The following is a 15,869-nucleotide window of genomic DNA, read 5'->3' on the forward strand; positions in this document are numbered from 1 at the left end:
ATTTCTAGGTGCCCAGATTTTTAAGCATTTGTGTAGCACAGAGCTTGCTTTGGTTCCAGTTGATGTCATAGTCCAGTCTGCCCTGATCTAGAACCCTAGACTCATTCACTGACCCTGGCTCACTCTCATGCCATTTCTCCTTGCCTTGCTCCCCTGGACCTACTAAAGGTACCCTCTAAAATGTTGCCAATAATCTTAAGAATATCAACTTGGTCAATTTTGAAATTCTAAACTCCAACCTGGAGCAGAGCATCATAAGGGTGTTTTTGATAATTACAACACAGGAAATTATCCATGTAATACTAGTGCATCTGGATACTTAAGTTGTGAAAAAGTTATTTGTACTGTAATAGGTCCTAAGGATTCAATTCACCTAAAAGCGAAAGTTTTAAATTTCTTGATCCAAGTCCTAACTACTTCAGAATAGAATTAAATCCAATACTTGAACTCACAGTGGCATTCATAGAAGCCTCTACTTTCCTGGGCAGAAATTAGTAATAGCAGACCAATCACTTCCTTCAAAAAACTAGCATGTCTGTTTACCCAATCATAGATAACCAATCAAACTCTCTACTATTGAGGAGGTGGGAATCCGATTTCAACACCAAATTCACACAGAATTCTAAGGTTCCTGCCCTCTTCTCATGCCAGGCCTTCTTCCAATTTGATACACACAACTAAATTTACCTTCAAAACAGCTCCACATGTGGTGAAACTGTCAAATCCATTGAGAATTTTCAGCAAACATCAAAAAATAAAACATTTTTTACATAAAAATAGCAAACCAGAAACTTATATTATCTCCATCTGCTTGAGTGTAGAAATTATGGCCAAGATCTGGAACTAGCAAAGACGAGCAGACAAGAGAGCACAGAAGAGCAGAGAAGACAGCTTTGTAACCACTAACAAACTGGCCATGCACTGTCAGAGTTAAGGAAGGCTTTACACAAAGTGACAAAAATAAATCACAGTTACCTCAGAGCAAGATTTTGCTTGTTTGGAAACCAGGCTTCCATTATTCTCAGAAGACTTGCGTTTTACAGCTCCAATTCTTGTAGAGTTACCTAAAATATTTAAAAATTGGTAAGTTGGCTTCTCTGTTTCTCTTAACATGAGATGGAGAAAGGAGAAACACACAAAGGAGAAGAAAGGTTTTAATCAAACAATATATCTTACCACATGTCACAAAGTTATCATGTATAACTTCAACATGAATCAATGATGGATCGACAATTTTCAGTGCTGGAATCTTAAAAATAAATACAACAAAGATACTGGAAAATTAAAAAATGCTCAGGAACATACCAGAAATTAGCTCTATAAACATAACAACAGGAGATTCTTACAAACAATTTCTTTTTTAAAACAATTGTGATATTTCTCTTTCTATTCTAATATTGTAATATAATAAAGGTCTTTAGCCCCCATAAGATATCCTAATCCTTCTTTGCAATTATCTTTCCCTGTCACCTTATCTTACATGCACTTATCATCTTTACCTCCTCACAGTTGACTTGAAGAGTTTTTGATGCTGGGTTTCCATTTACAACAGTTGCAGAAAACCACTGAGTAGATGGGTCCAAGCTATAAATTTTCACTTCTGAACCAACTAAGTTTTTGTCACCTTAAAGAAAAAAAAAAATCCTTAGAGAAATTTGCATTATCTCCCAACAGCACCATCATCCCAGATAATTTTTTCCTAACTCTTTAAAAAGTGTAGTAGACAAAAGTAAACATTAAATAATATTGCTATAAACAAGAGAAGACAGACATTTCAACAAAGGTAGGAGAAAATTTAAACTTTTCATTTCAAAGCTCCATTTTCCTATTGATTTATCTTACAGTGACAATATATTCTAGCATCTGCATCAGGCCAAGTAGTGTCAGATAATGCATTGAGACCTAATCCACTATCCTGTGCAGAATTTAGAGAATCCAAATTCAGGAACCCCAAAAGAACTGCTAAGTCTGATAAAACACTTATGACTGTGCAATTGACCAAGAAACTCAGTAAATGGGAAGATCAGGATTACCAAATTAATCTCTTATCAATTTTATAACACTGAAATTCCAAACATCAAATTCCATGTCAAAACACAGCTGAGCTTTTTAAATATCTACTTTACTTTCATAGTTTTCACATAATCCCTGAACTTTCCAAATTTCAGAGGTCTTAAAATACATTATAGAATATATAAAGTCCTTCAGTCATCTAGTTGCATGGGGAAAGCAGCAGAGAAATTTCTAAAAACTTAGACATTTTAATGAGAGAACCAGTAAGAAAGGCTAAAACGTAGGTTCTTAAAAGCTAATCACTGGTCAACTCATGAACTATCACTAACATAATCACATACCTTGTAAAAGATGGCTTTCATCCAAATGTTTCACAATCAAAGCTTGAAATTCTTTACTGACATTTTGATTATCCATAAGGGAAAGTCGAAGACTGTTTACGTCCTGAAAAATGGAAAATCATGACATTTTAAGGTAACAAGAGTTGTTTAAATTCCAGTGGATATTTCAATCAGTTTAATCAGAGTGGGTAAAAGAGTGTCAATTAGCCATTTGATGGCACGAGACCATTACAACTCCAATGAACTGAAGAGGCCAAATAATAAGAAACCAAACGATTACAGATATAAGGCAGACTGAAGCGAAGTCACCCCAAACCAACAGTATAACAAATACCAAGAGTGGCTCAAAGCATAATTTTAAATATGATATAAATTTGGCTATGGGAAACATAAATAAGCACACAAACTAGCTGGTCAACGCATGCCAAACACTAGGGATTAGGGAAATCACAGATCCAAATCCAAGGGGCAAAAGACACACAGATCCATAGTGTCAATTCACTGAAATTGTTGCTTCATACAGATTCATTTAACCTAGCTAGAATTCCAAATGCACTCTTCTTTACAAATGGTAAAGGGGGATGGGGGAATAATAACAAAATCTGAATGAATAGCCTAAGTCTTCAGCAAGCCACTTTTAAAACACTCAATTCTTGGCAGCAGCTCCATTTTTGGCACTATTTCATAGTCTTCTGGCTTTGTGCGTACACTCAGTTATGATAAATATATACAGAAACTATCAATACGAACAACCTGCCAAACCCAAACTATATAGCACGGAAGCCCTTCCAATGTCAGGCCTTCATGCTTTCCTGCCACTGTGAAATGGATGCATACTAGCCAAAAATAACTCATCCATTTCTCCCATTGGGAAGGATAACTAGTCTTTTAGAGGCCGCGATGAGAAAGTGAATTTCTTAAGCCAGGTAACATTAGACTTAACCTGGGGTTTTCATAAGGGCTCAACATTAATTACCAGGATGAGCCATGCGTGGGTTTGTTGGGTTTTTTCCTCAGGCTACCGCAATTCCAAAAAATTGAAATGTATTCTCCAATTCCTACTATAAGATAAAACTTAAAGTGGAGAGCCACAAAGGGCTCTTAAATAATTCTACTCTGCCTAGGAGACTGTTAGGGCTCAACCAAAGTGCCAGACAGTTGACCTGGATACTTTGTCTTTTTTCCGACCCACAGATAACTGAGCCAAATTCAATCCAAGAGGCAGACTTTAAGTTTCAGTTCTAACTTTTGCACATGCCAAATGATCTTAAGGTGCTCTGTGCATTATTTAGGGAAGGCATCCTACTGCAATAATCACAACCCCTAAAACAGAGTTTCATACAGTAGAAGCCTAATGTGATCATCCATACCTAAAGAGAATGACCTGAAGCACTAAACTTTGACCACTAATATCACTAGCCAAAGTCAAGAGCACACATCAGTCTCCCTCAATAGTATATTAATAACATTCACACTGATAGCTCACAGTGGATCTCCCTGAGAACAAATAAAAACCTACTCATCTGGATTTTTCTTTTTCAATCTCAAGAAACAAAATTATGAGTTCTACTTTAACTCAAAAGCTTGGATGCATGAAAGATGTAAAAGAGAATTGTCCAGAAAACAATGCTAAGTAAAAACTACTCTATCACTCAGTAAAGCAAGATATCCAGAGACCCTCCAGTATGTCCCTAGGTCCTTAAGAGCAGGTCATTATTCCTTTTAAGGCAGGAAAAATACCAAGATGCCTTATCTGACATGACAGTAACTTGTATCTAAAATTAACTTAAGTAAAAGCATCCTCCTCTGTTCTATTTACTTAAACATTATAAAATAAGGTTCAGAGTGAACCATTTTTACACTCACTTTCAGAATATGGAAGTAAAAGTGAAACTTGAGTAGAGAAAAAGCCAGTACTTTGGGTTTTGCAATACAGGCCCAGCAACAGGTATGATTATTAGCCCTAAACTGCCTTTTGAAAATAAACTGGTTTAATTCTTTTAAAGGCCACAGAAACAAGTCAGGTCACAAAACAGAAATAGGTAAAGGGGATTATTAAGCTTCATAAATGACATCTAAAAGATGAATGTTATTATAAGACCAACATTATTCCCAAGGTAGTGATGTGCGGAGATAAATCTGTGTGTTCTTCCCCTCCCTCCCAATATTTTCATAATAATAAAAAAAAAAATCACATATGAGTAAGACCCAGGAGTCTAATAAATGTTGTGAAGAAAAAAGCAGGAGTTTTGCAAGCTAATTGGAAAGAACACACAGATAGATACATATATACACACCCACACCCACACACACGATTCTCATTATTCATGGTAGTTATGCTCTGTTAAGTCGCCACAAACACTATTAGTGAATATTGAGCCATGCCCCTAGGGGAAAGATAGGGTTAGGTCCCTTTAGCTTCTGGTCACAACATTTTCATCAACCAGTCAATACATAATCTCTTATGTCTGGTTCTGTCAAAAGACACACTTAGTATACATTGTTGCATTAACTCTGAACTCTAGCCAACCGCACTATAACTCCTAGCTGAATGAAGCTCATCTAACACATATATTTTCCTTCTAAGACACATCACAGCCTTCTTGCACTTGGGAACACTAGACAGCACTTCAGGACTACCCTTGGGGGCCATTTTAAACAGTGAAATCACCAATGAAAAGTAGAAAAATTCGGCACTAAAGAGGCCTCAAAAAGGATACTTGTTTACAGAATGAGAGATGAAATAAGAAGGCAGAATGTTCCCTTGACCTCCGCTGGGAACATGTGTCAGGCAACTCAAATTTCTCACCACTCTGCACATGTCTGCAAATGACTGTAAAAGCACTAAAGTTTTGATGTGGGTGTTAAATATTTTGGTAAGTAGGCAAATTCACAAATATAGAATCCATGAGTAATGTATACAGACATATTTGTGTGTGTGTGTATATATATATATATATATGAATGACAGTCAATCTTTTAAAAATTATTTTATCATCACCTAGATATTTCCATACACACACCCCATCAACTTCGTCCTTCCAAGCCCAAATGGACAGAACCAACCCAATGGCTAACACTGAAGGATGATGTCTAACAACTAAATGCTCGTAGGATGGGTTCTTTTCTCTCTTAGATATCTGAAATAGAGCAATCAACATCAATATTTTAGTTCTTATGTTAAAAGAGTTTATATTTCTATTTTTAGGGTTTGTTTCTATGTTTTACCTGTATAGGCTTCAAAAGGTCTTTAGAGAGAAATACTCTTTGTTGATCTCCTAGAAAGCGAATAGAAGTTATGGATCCCAAACCAGCTTTGTCCAACAGAGATTTGTACATCTAAAAGAAAAGAAAAGAAAATGTTTTAGCATCACAACTGCTGTCAGCATAATTCTGAAAAAGGGGCCTAGCAATTTTCCACACACACACAAAGAGATAAAGTCATTAGTTTTTTATTTACTCCCAAGTATCTCAATAACAACTCTTTATGCAACCACAACAAGATCACACAATGTTTATTTAAAATGAATAATTTAAACTAGATACACATTTGGGAGTCAAGTCCACAGATGCATGGCTTCCCTAAAATTTATGCAAAGAATTGTGTTTGTACATTTTTCTAGGTAGGGAGGGCCATGTTTTTTAGCAAATTCTTAATAGTTCAGGGAAAGAAATACAAAAAGCAAAATACAACTCTAACCAAAATTCTACATCACTCAAAACCCTCCAGCAGCTCTTCTTACCCACAGGAAAAATCTTCACTTTGTTAACACAGCATGCAAGACCCTTCATAATCTCATCAGCCTTTCAATCATCCTCCCAGCCTTTCCAACTATCCAAATCTAGCCCACCCTCCTTCAAGCCCAGCTCATGTCTCATAAAGCCTGAACTGTCCTCTCCAGGCATGGTGATGACTTTTCTCTAACTGCACCAGACTTACCATGTGGAAATGACACAATCATGTATCGACTGCCAGTATCTTTAGAGCCAAAGAATATTATGAACCAGAGGAAAGCTCAGAGATCATGAGACTAAGACAGGAAACCCTTACAGGGCCAGGCAACAGCTACCATTCAGCTGCAGCCTATTGTTGCAATAGAGAACTGCTACAAGACTCCAGTGTTGCCATAACTTGCAGTTCTGTTTAGGAGAAACTGGAAATTTAGATTTTGAGGTATACTCTCTACATTTGTTAAAGTAGACAACTAATTCAAATTTTCTTAAAACACTGTAAGGATCAAACCAAACAGATCTGTATATCTGTATACGTCTGCTGGGTTCAGACCTCTGACCTACACATTCCCCACATTATCTCCATCCCTATTTTTCAAGTGAAGAAACTGAGGCCCAAGAAAGTCTAGGGCCCACATGAACAGACATTTCTCAAAAGAAGATATGAATATGGCCAATAGACACATGAAAAGATGTTCATCATCGCTAATCATCAGGGAAATGCAAATCAAAACTACACTAAGATATCACCTTACCCCCGTTAGATTGGCAAAAACATCCAAAACCAAGAACGACAAATGTTGGAGAGGTTGTGGAGAAAGAGGAACCCTCATACACTGTTGGTGGGAATGCAAACTGGTACAGCCACTATGGAAAACAGTATGGAGATTTCTCAAAAAGTTAAAAATAGAAATACCCTATGACCCAGCCATCCCATTACTGGGTATCTATCCTAAGAACCTGATATCAGATATCTCAAGAGTCCGTTGCACCCCTATGTTCATCGCAGCATTATTTACAATAGCCAAGACGTGGAACCAGCCTACATGCCCAGAAACTGATGATTGGATAAAGAAGATGTGGTATATATACACAATGGAATACTACTCAGCCATAAAAAAAGACGAAATTGGCCCATTCACAACAATGTGGATGGACCTCGAGGGCATTATGTTAAGCGAAATAAGTCAGTCAGAGAAAGACGAACTCTATATGACTCCACTCATAGGTGGAAATTAGCATAGTGATAAGGAGATCTGATCGGTGGTTACCAGGGAAAAGGGGGGGTGGGGGGAGGGTACGGAGGGGGAAGTGGTGTACCCACAACATGACTAACAAAAATGTACAACTGAAATCTCACAAGGTTGTAATCTATCATAACATTAATAAAAAATTAAAAAAAAAAAAAAAAAAAAAAAGAAAGTCTAGGGCCCAGAGTCAGTGAGCTCCTGGCAGGGCTGACAGAATATGCTGGGTGCTCTTCTGACTCTTCCACATTGTCATTTATCTTACCATTATTTTCTAGAGGACCAAATATAGGCATTACATACATATATATTCCCCTGGTTTCACTCATAGTGGATGAAATACCCTTTTCTCATGAGTTCAATAATCCCAAGTTTTACTCACTATGGCAGGCAACTGAACAATTCGTTCAGAAATTTCAGGAGATTTTCGTTCAGCTAAAACCAAGTTATGCTCTACTAAAAACGCTCTCCTTAGAAGGCTGTAGACTTCTATCCATCTTCTCTTCCTCCAAGATTCCCCATCAAACTCCACACACACCTAGACAAACAGAATGGGGGAAGAAACAGTAGATTAACAAAAGTAAAAATGAAAAATGCCCAAGTTGAATTACATCTTTATTATTCTATTCAAATCTTGTTATCTGGATGTACTGTCCCCCTTTCCTGCTCTCTTATTTCCCTTCACAGCCCACAATAAACTAACCAGATGTGGATCAAGCTTTAGGTCCCAAACCACCTTGGGAAGCAGACGTCAAGAGCATTGAGGGCCAGTGTCTGCTCCCAAAGTAACTTCTGGGAAGCCCATAAATCAAAGAACCCCCATGTAGAAGGTTTTTACATACGTTAATTAGACATCAGAGCTTTGAGAACTGAGACAGAAATCTGAAACCCAGAAGAAGTACTTATTGCAGGTATTGTAATTCTATGTTGACATGGTCTGTGGGCTTAAGATGACTCCCCATCAATACAATCCACCACTTGCTTTTGAATTCCTCTGGTATCAGTAGGACTTAGCACAAAGCCTAATAGCACAGCCTCACAACCCTTTGAATTGAATAAACTGGGAGAGAGTCTGGAGACTACTTTGGTAAATACAGAAACAAGCTACTGATAAACGACCCTAGAGTTTTCCAAAACTACCTCTAGCCTCTTATATAAAAGTTAAGCTACCTTTGAAATATCATTTTCCAAGTAATTGTGAAGTTTTCTGCTTCTGACCTGCAAAATATCTTTTCACCTTAAAGTTAAAACTTACAATTTGTATAAATATTTTAAGACATAAAAAAAGAATTCAGTCCAAAAGTGGGTCTCTGACAGTGACCCAGAAGAATTGTTCATAAAACCTTAAAAGTCAGATAAATGCACCAAAACACCCCAGCTTCTTTAAACCTTTATGAACATGCTACCTCTTATTTTATTCTAAATATTTTTAAGTTTTTTTGTATTTTAACTGATATACAATAAACTGCCTACATACAATATGTGATGTAAAAATCACTATTTTTATTTAATTTAAAATTCCTCCTCTTATGTATATGTTGAATCACTATGCTGTATACTTGAAATTAATATATCGTATGTCAACTATACTTCAGAAAAATAAATAAAACTCCTTCTCTTACTAAAGAGGCCTCTCATTTTTGGTTTCAAAGAATTAGTTAACAAATCTATCAACATTGTTCATAGTTTCATAGACAATCATATCTCCCTTTTCAACTGTTAACTAAAAAAAAAAGTTTAGTTAACTCCCATTCATCCATCAGAACCCAATTCAAAAAGACTTGCTTCAAAGATTTCCCTTACCAAAGAGACTCAGTCTCTTCCAAGAGAGGTCCCCTTGCTAACTGCACTCAAAGCCCTGTACTTTTCCTTCCTAGCACTTATCCACATTTTGAACTATTTATTTGCAGTTAACTGATTGACATATTATAAATGCTAATAGGTCAAAGTCTGTGTCTGCTTTTACTTACCATTGTATTTCACTGGTAGCCAGTCCCCAGTCAGTACTCAAATACTTGTTGAGTGAATAAATTTCTTTCTGAATTGGATTCTTACCTTCTGTTTCTCTCATCCATCTAGCAGGGAGGAACTGATACACCACTAGCCCCAACCCCAAACCTCTCCAGTTTTACGATTATCAATGAAATTTAAGACCTACTCTACCCTTCTCTCCTAAAAACAAAATGTGCCTCCCTAACTTCCCAGGCAATTTCCCCAGAGAACCCGCATATCTTCTGTATAAATATGTGAACACTTACTATATGACAAGACCCCGTGAACTCTCTCCATGTTCTATATCCATCACTACAACCAACCAAATGGTCCCTCACAGGGGTGTTCAGAGACTGCCCATCTTCCTTTCTGTTTCCCTAGCCAGAGAATCCAGGTCCTCTGTTATCTCTCTCCCCTAAACTGGCTAATCTTTCTGCCCTACATCACATCAACCTCAAACCCAAGCTGGCTTTAGATCACAGAGTTTTCCCATCAATGTTGTATAAGAGGAACGAGCATATATGAACTTCAGAATCAAAGAAACCTGGGTTTGAATCCCAGCTATGTTGAAGTTTTCTTAGAACAACTTCTGACACATAAAATAAAATACATAGAATTACAATAGAAACCAATTAACCCACACCCCAGGTTAAGAATCCCTGTTTAAATCTAAGCTCTCTGAATCTTGCTTTGCTAGCTTCAAAAGGAAAGTACTTAACACCTACCACTCACTGAATTATAAAGTAGATTTTAAAGACAATGTATATAAAGTATCTGGCAAGGAGACTAGGTAGTTTTAAGACCCCCATGGTAATTCAAATCTTACTTCCTCAGGATATCAAACTTCTTTAGTTAGGAGTCGGGGAGAGAGGGTCTTCAACATGATTATCTAACATCTATTCAGCAAAAAAAGGTAAAGGATTAAGATCTTAAGTGGCTTTACAAAATTTAAGCAACATCACAATTCTTATCAGATCACTATCTATAAAGCTTATGATCAACCATAAAACAAAATTTAGACAGCCTCCCTCTTTATATTCCAATTTTTGAGTGATGTGAAAATTAAGTTTAGCTCCTTAAAAATAATTTAGTCTGGGGCCAGACCCACTGCCAAGAGGTTAAAGTTCCACGCATTCTGCTTCAGTGGCCTGGGTCCACAGGTTCAGATCCCTGGTGCGGACCTATTCATCAGCCATGCTGTGGAGGCATCCCACATACAAAACAGAAGATGACTGGCACAGATATTAGCTCAGGGCTAATCTTTCTCAAACAAAAAAAGACGAAGATTGGCAACGGATGTTAGCTCAAGGATAATCTTCCTCACCAAAAAATAATGATAATAACAATTCAGTTTATAACTTTGGAGTACTAGGTCGTGTTAGTCAAAAATTCACATTAACTTTGGTTTGAAAAAAGATGACTTTTTAAAAAATATAATGACACCAACAAGTTGTGAGCTTTCTTCAAAATTCTCTCAAAAATTCCCTATCAAAATCATGTATGTCTTTCATTTGTACCTTGACACCTGAGGTTCTATATACAAGGGCACCCCTCTCCTCAAAAAAGCGCCTTCTGCAGAAATTTCTATAAAAAGACATGCCAATAAGAATTCAAATTCAGGAGGAACTAAAGTGACTTGACGAAGTTCCTGGAAGCTAACAGATATAACTAGTCATGCGCCGCATAAAGACGTTTCAGTCAACGACACACTGTATATACAATGGTGGTCCCATAAGATTAGTACCACACAGCCTAGATGTGTAGTAGGCTATACCATCTAGATTTGTGTAAGCACACTCTATGATGTTCGCACAAGGATAAAATTGCCTAATAATGCATTTCTCAGAGCGTATGCATCCCTGTCATTAAGTGACCCATAACTGTAGTTCTCATTCCAAATTCTATTCTTCCCTCCATGGCCCACAAAGGAAATGCTATTCATGCTGTCTGACTCCAAAGACCAAAAAGAGGCCTATTAATTATGATTCACTATCTATAATTTCCAAATTTGCTATTCTTTCAACAGGGCATTTTGTAAACGCATATGTTATTAGCCTATCAAATATCTTGACCAGATATTGGATATTTCAAATTAATTATTTCAAGCTAATTTCTTCCCAACAGAAAACCTCTTTACGACGTATGAATTAGTATTATATCAAGCTAATCTCAAAACCACCCCCTCTTAGCATACACTAATCTCACCTGAGTAAATGATTATGAAAGCCAGCAGAAAGGCTAAGTAAAATGTTTCTAAGTTTAAAAGTAAGCACTTACCAGATAGCATGGTTTTTAGTTAGGAACTTTTTAACAACATATCTATTCTACACCCAGCACGACAACAAAGAATACTACTTATTTCACCACTCCACAAATTAGAAAATTAATTCATTATGCTTCTACTTATATCTTCTTACACCTAAATAAATGTCTAAAATCCCAGAGTCTACCATTCAATTATAGGGCATAAATAGTTTTTATAACATTGTGCTAGGCGTTTCTCATTTTACATGATTTGACTGGCAGCAGAATTCACCAACATTCCAACTGTATGCAAGGACAAAAAACTAGACATTGGTAAAGGAACCGAATTGCCAAAAATGGCTTTAATAGCAGGAAATGGTACACATAGATGGCAAGTACTACACTTCTGCTAAGGACATCCCTAAGGACTAAAAAGAGGCAGAAGACTCAAGCAAAAGGTAGGTTCAAAAGTAGGGAAAAACCTAGACAGCCAAATTGCAGAAGGAAGGCATTCCCAGCAGGCATAATAAACAAAGCTAGTTAGGAAGCAACTTTCCTCACACTCAAATTCAAAGAGTAGGATAAAAATGAGGTTAAAGAGGTCGTTATAACCACACCTAATTAAGATCTGTTGTTGTTCCAGATAAAGAGAAGGCCACTGCTCCATTGGTAGATTATTTCTAAACTACTTTTCAGTGCAGACGTAATAATTTTATGATTCCTTCATCTATTCATTCAAATATTTTAGCAAGCACTACATGCCAAGCAGTGTTCTGGGTGCTGAGGATACAGAGTCCAGCCAAATAAAGTCTTCTAACATCACTCTACATAAAATTAAAGCTGAGTGTTTAAGATCTGGAGACAAACTTGGGCAAGCTATTTAATTTCTTTAAGCCTCAATTTCTAACATTAAAAAATGTGGTTTACCATCTAGGGTATTTGTGAGGATTAAATAAAAATTTGCCACATAATAAGCATTTAATCATTGTAACATCTTCACCCTAACTTCTTTGTAATCTGCTACTCGACATATTGTATCCCAGTAATTGACTCTGTTACAAAGTCTTTCTCTAGGTGAAACAAAGTTAAGCCTTGGCCTCAGTAAATCATCCTCATCTAAGCAAATCAGTCTAGACAGACTTGTACTTCTACTAATACTAAAAAGGCTGCACACTATTTGAATTTTATTCATTCATATTCATCTCAGCCATCAGTCCCACCTCACCCCAAAAACTCAATACCCCTAAGCCCAGGTGTCAGTATGGTCTCAGTTTCTTAGTTCCTGTCTGCATCTCACCAAGCATAATTCTTTTCTGGTGTTTTAAAGTTCTATGTTTTTGCTAATACAACATACCCCTAAACTTAAGCCAATTACTTCATCTGCTACTCCACTAAGGAATGTAGTCATAAATCATGAGTAGAACAAAGAAATTGAGTAGATTTACACCTGACATGAGGGCAGAATTGTGAAGTCTGCAGGTAAAGCAAAAATCCAATATAGTCAAAATCGCTCTTGAATTAAAATTCCCTGTTGTCTCCAGCTGAGGTACTTTAGTGCAGTGGAAAAGACACACAGCCAAACCTAGATTCAAATCCTCCTTCCATCACTTAGTAAGTAATTATGCAAGTCTGGACAAGACTTCTTTTCCTAAATGTATTTTCTCATTCAGAAAAGAAAGATACTACCACCTCAAAGGGTGGAGATGGAGAAGATGTGGAGATTAAAAAGAATACACATAAATGACCTCCTAGATTGCCTTCCCAACTCAATAGGTCCTCAATTACTGTTCAGGAAGGGAACAGCTAGTCTCTCATCATCTGCGAAAGAGCCAAAGACTGTAAAGCTTAAATCTAATCTTGTTTCCATTCAAATCAGATAAAAACAAATGCACTAGAGAAAATTTTATTTGGCAGGTGAAATAAACCACAACAACTATGATTGAGAACTACTACACAAAGCCAATTTTATGGAGAAAGGTTATAAACCTAAAAGAAATAGGTTGGCCATCTCTGCGCCACACTTCTTTCTATAAACATCAAGACCTAGTTTGCTAGGAGCAGTGAAAAACCAAGGAGAGGAGAAAAACCAAACCTCACTGTGTATGACAGAAGTCCTTTTGTAGCACAGCCCTTGATCAGGGAGCATGATGGTTAAGAGGGTGGGTTCAGGAATCAAAATTTTCTGGGTCAGAACATAGGCTATGCCAATTCCCAGATGTGTGACCTTAGGCAACATACTTAATCTCCCCCAGCCCCAGTATTTTTTACTATAAAGTGGGGCAACATTAGTACCTATTCCCAAAGAACTGCTGTCAGGATTAAATAAGATCATGGCTGTGAAGCGCTCAGCATGCCTGACATGCGGTTAAGTGCTCAATGGTCACTCCTCCTATTCAACATGAAGACAAGGCACACTGTGGAAGCTTTTTAAAAAATAACCATACATCCTTTTCCCACAACGCTTTGAAGACTAATACTGGTTTGGGCAAGCATCGTCACCTTGAAAGTATTCAAATGAACAGCGTTTCAGAAATCACCACATATTCAACTGCCAATGCTAAAACTTGCTTCCCTTATTTGAGCACAGTTTTCAAGAAAAAGCAAAGACGATGACCAAGTGAAGATACTGAAACCCATCCACTAGCCAGGGTGGAAATCTCTTCTGTTTTGACAAGCGTCCTTCAAGTTATCATCACTTCGGGAGTCTTTGTTAGGGACCTCTTTTCAGTTATTTTTGCACAAAGGAGTCTTTGTTGGTACAATGGCTTCCTCACTGGTTGTTCTCAGACAATCCCTTCACACCAATACTTCCATTAGGGAGGACAATCAGAATTCATCTCTATTTGAAAAGATCTAACTAAAAAAAGGTTCTGAGTGTCATTCTGATTAAAAATCACTGGCCGCACTTGTTCCCATTTCTCTCCCTCCGCCCAAACACCCAGGTGGAATATTTCGAAGCCATTCCTCCAACACACCATATAAGGGGCAGCTCCACCCCATCCCTCCAAATATGGTCAGATCCCACACCCGCCCATAGAGCCATCATAGACAACCAGGAACCCACTCCTGCCCTGACCTACCATATACGGACAAATACCCACCCTAATATGCGGAACAGAGCTAAGCTCCTCCCTCTACACTCCCACTTCATTTCTAACAAGCCTGAAAGTTTGAGTTGGGTGAAGAAATTAAAAGGAGCACACCAAAAAACCAACTGAAAGCACTTCCCAGCACTAGCCCTCGATTCTCACGGATTCCAAACGTCACCCACTTGTCCAACTTAATGTGAACAACAACACTTCGCCCTCGGAGAAATAATCATACAGCCCTAAAGGGGCACATCGCGGGCAATAACGAAGCGTGTCTGAACAACCAACCCAAAGTCCATTATTACACACAGGCAACTCTAGGCCAAGCACACCTCGGTTCCACACGACCATTTCAAAGACTTTCCAGGTCTAGCTCTCCGCGCCTTCAGATCAGATGCCAACTTTCTGGTCGCCCTTTGCAGAAAAGGGGAGGTGGGCGCAGGCTGTCTCGTTACCAAGGTAACTACGAAACGTGCGACCGCCGAGGCCCGGGAGCCAGGTTTACCTTCAGATCCTTCTTGGTAACGTCGGGGTGGGAGACGGCTCGGATGGTCCCGGAGAGCCAGGGCCACTCGGCGACGCGCTCCACGTCCCAGCTGTCGTGGCCGCCGTCGCTGCCGTCGGCTGCGGACACGCTGAGGAATCGCTTCCCCACCAATACTGGCCAACTTTCTCCGAGCGTGAGCACCATGGTTTCCACGCCTGCAGGAAGGGCTCCTCCCTGCAAAAACACAAAAACAAAATGCAACGGGGGCGGCCGGCGGGAGGGGGCCGGCCAGCGAGGCGGCGGCGGAGCGAGCGGTCCTAACCCCGCGCCGGGCACCGGACCCCAAGCGGCGGCCGGAGCAAGAGAGGACCCTGCACCCGAGCTCTACCCCCGCGCCCTCCCCACCCCCGAGCCCTCCCCCACCGCAAACACGGGCCCCGGCGCCGCGTGACCCTCGCCCTCCCAAGTTTCGCTTTTCCAAAACCTGAAACCGAATCGCAGCGGGAGTGAGGGGAGAATTATTTGTGGCTTAAGTGGATTTGAAAGTGTTCGCCCTCACCCCGGAAAAGAAAAGGCCCGATGCAGAGGGCCCGTCCCAGGCGGCCGGTTCCCCGCCCCGGGCGGCCCCGCGGGAGGGGCGAGCCCGCGGTTCCGCACTTGCCCCGCCGCCCCGCCCCGACACCCTGCTTCCCGGCCGCCGACCCCCGGGCGCCCCTCGCCCTGG

The 15,869-nt window shown here is 39.2% G+C and overlaps 1 protein-coding gene across 5 annotated transcripts in view; it reads right to left on the reverse strand.

Annotated features, from left to right (window-relative positions):
• KDM3A (lysine demethylase 3A) overlaps positions 1-15,869 on the reverse strand; it is a 50,671-nt gene that overhangs the window by 34,393 nt on the left and 409 nt on the right. For 4 of the 5 annotated variants that reach the window (XM_070573689.1, XM_070573690.1, XM_070573693.1 and 1 more), the window contains exons 2-8: positions 15,164-15,379; positions 7,716-7,871; positions 5,583-5,693; positions 2,355-2,457; positions 1,500-1,624; positions 1,177-1,249; positions 976-1,064 (exon numbers count right to left, since the gene is read on the reverse strand). In XM_070573689.1, the coding sequence (XP_070429790.1) occupies positions 976-1,064; positions 1,177-1,249; positions 1,500-1,624; positions 2,355-2,457; positions 5,583-5,693; positions 7,716-7,871; positions 15,164-15,349 (843 nt within the window). In that variant the 5' untranslated portion in view covers positions 15,350-15,379. Of the gene's footprint in view, positions 1-975; positions 1,065-1,176; positions 1,250-1,499; positions 1,625-2,354; positions 2,458-5,582; positions 5,694-7,715; positions 7,872-15,163; positions 15,380-15,704; positions 15,769-15,869 lie in introns of those variants that run through there. The other variant, XM_070573691.1, reaches the window with a different exon arrangement.

This window comes from Equus przewalskii, chromosome 14 (genome assembly GCF_037783145.1).
Source record: "Equus przewalskii isolate Varuska chromosome 14, EquPr2, whole genome shotgun sequence".
Classification (NCBI taxonomy): Eukaryota; Metazoa; Chordata; class Mammalia; order Perissodactyla; family Equidae; genus Equus; species Equus przewalskii.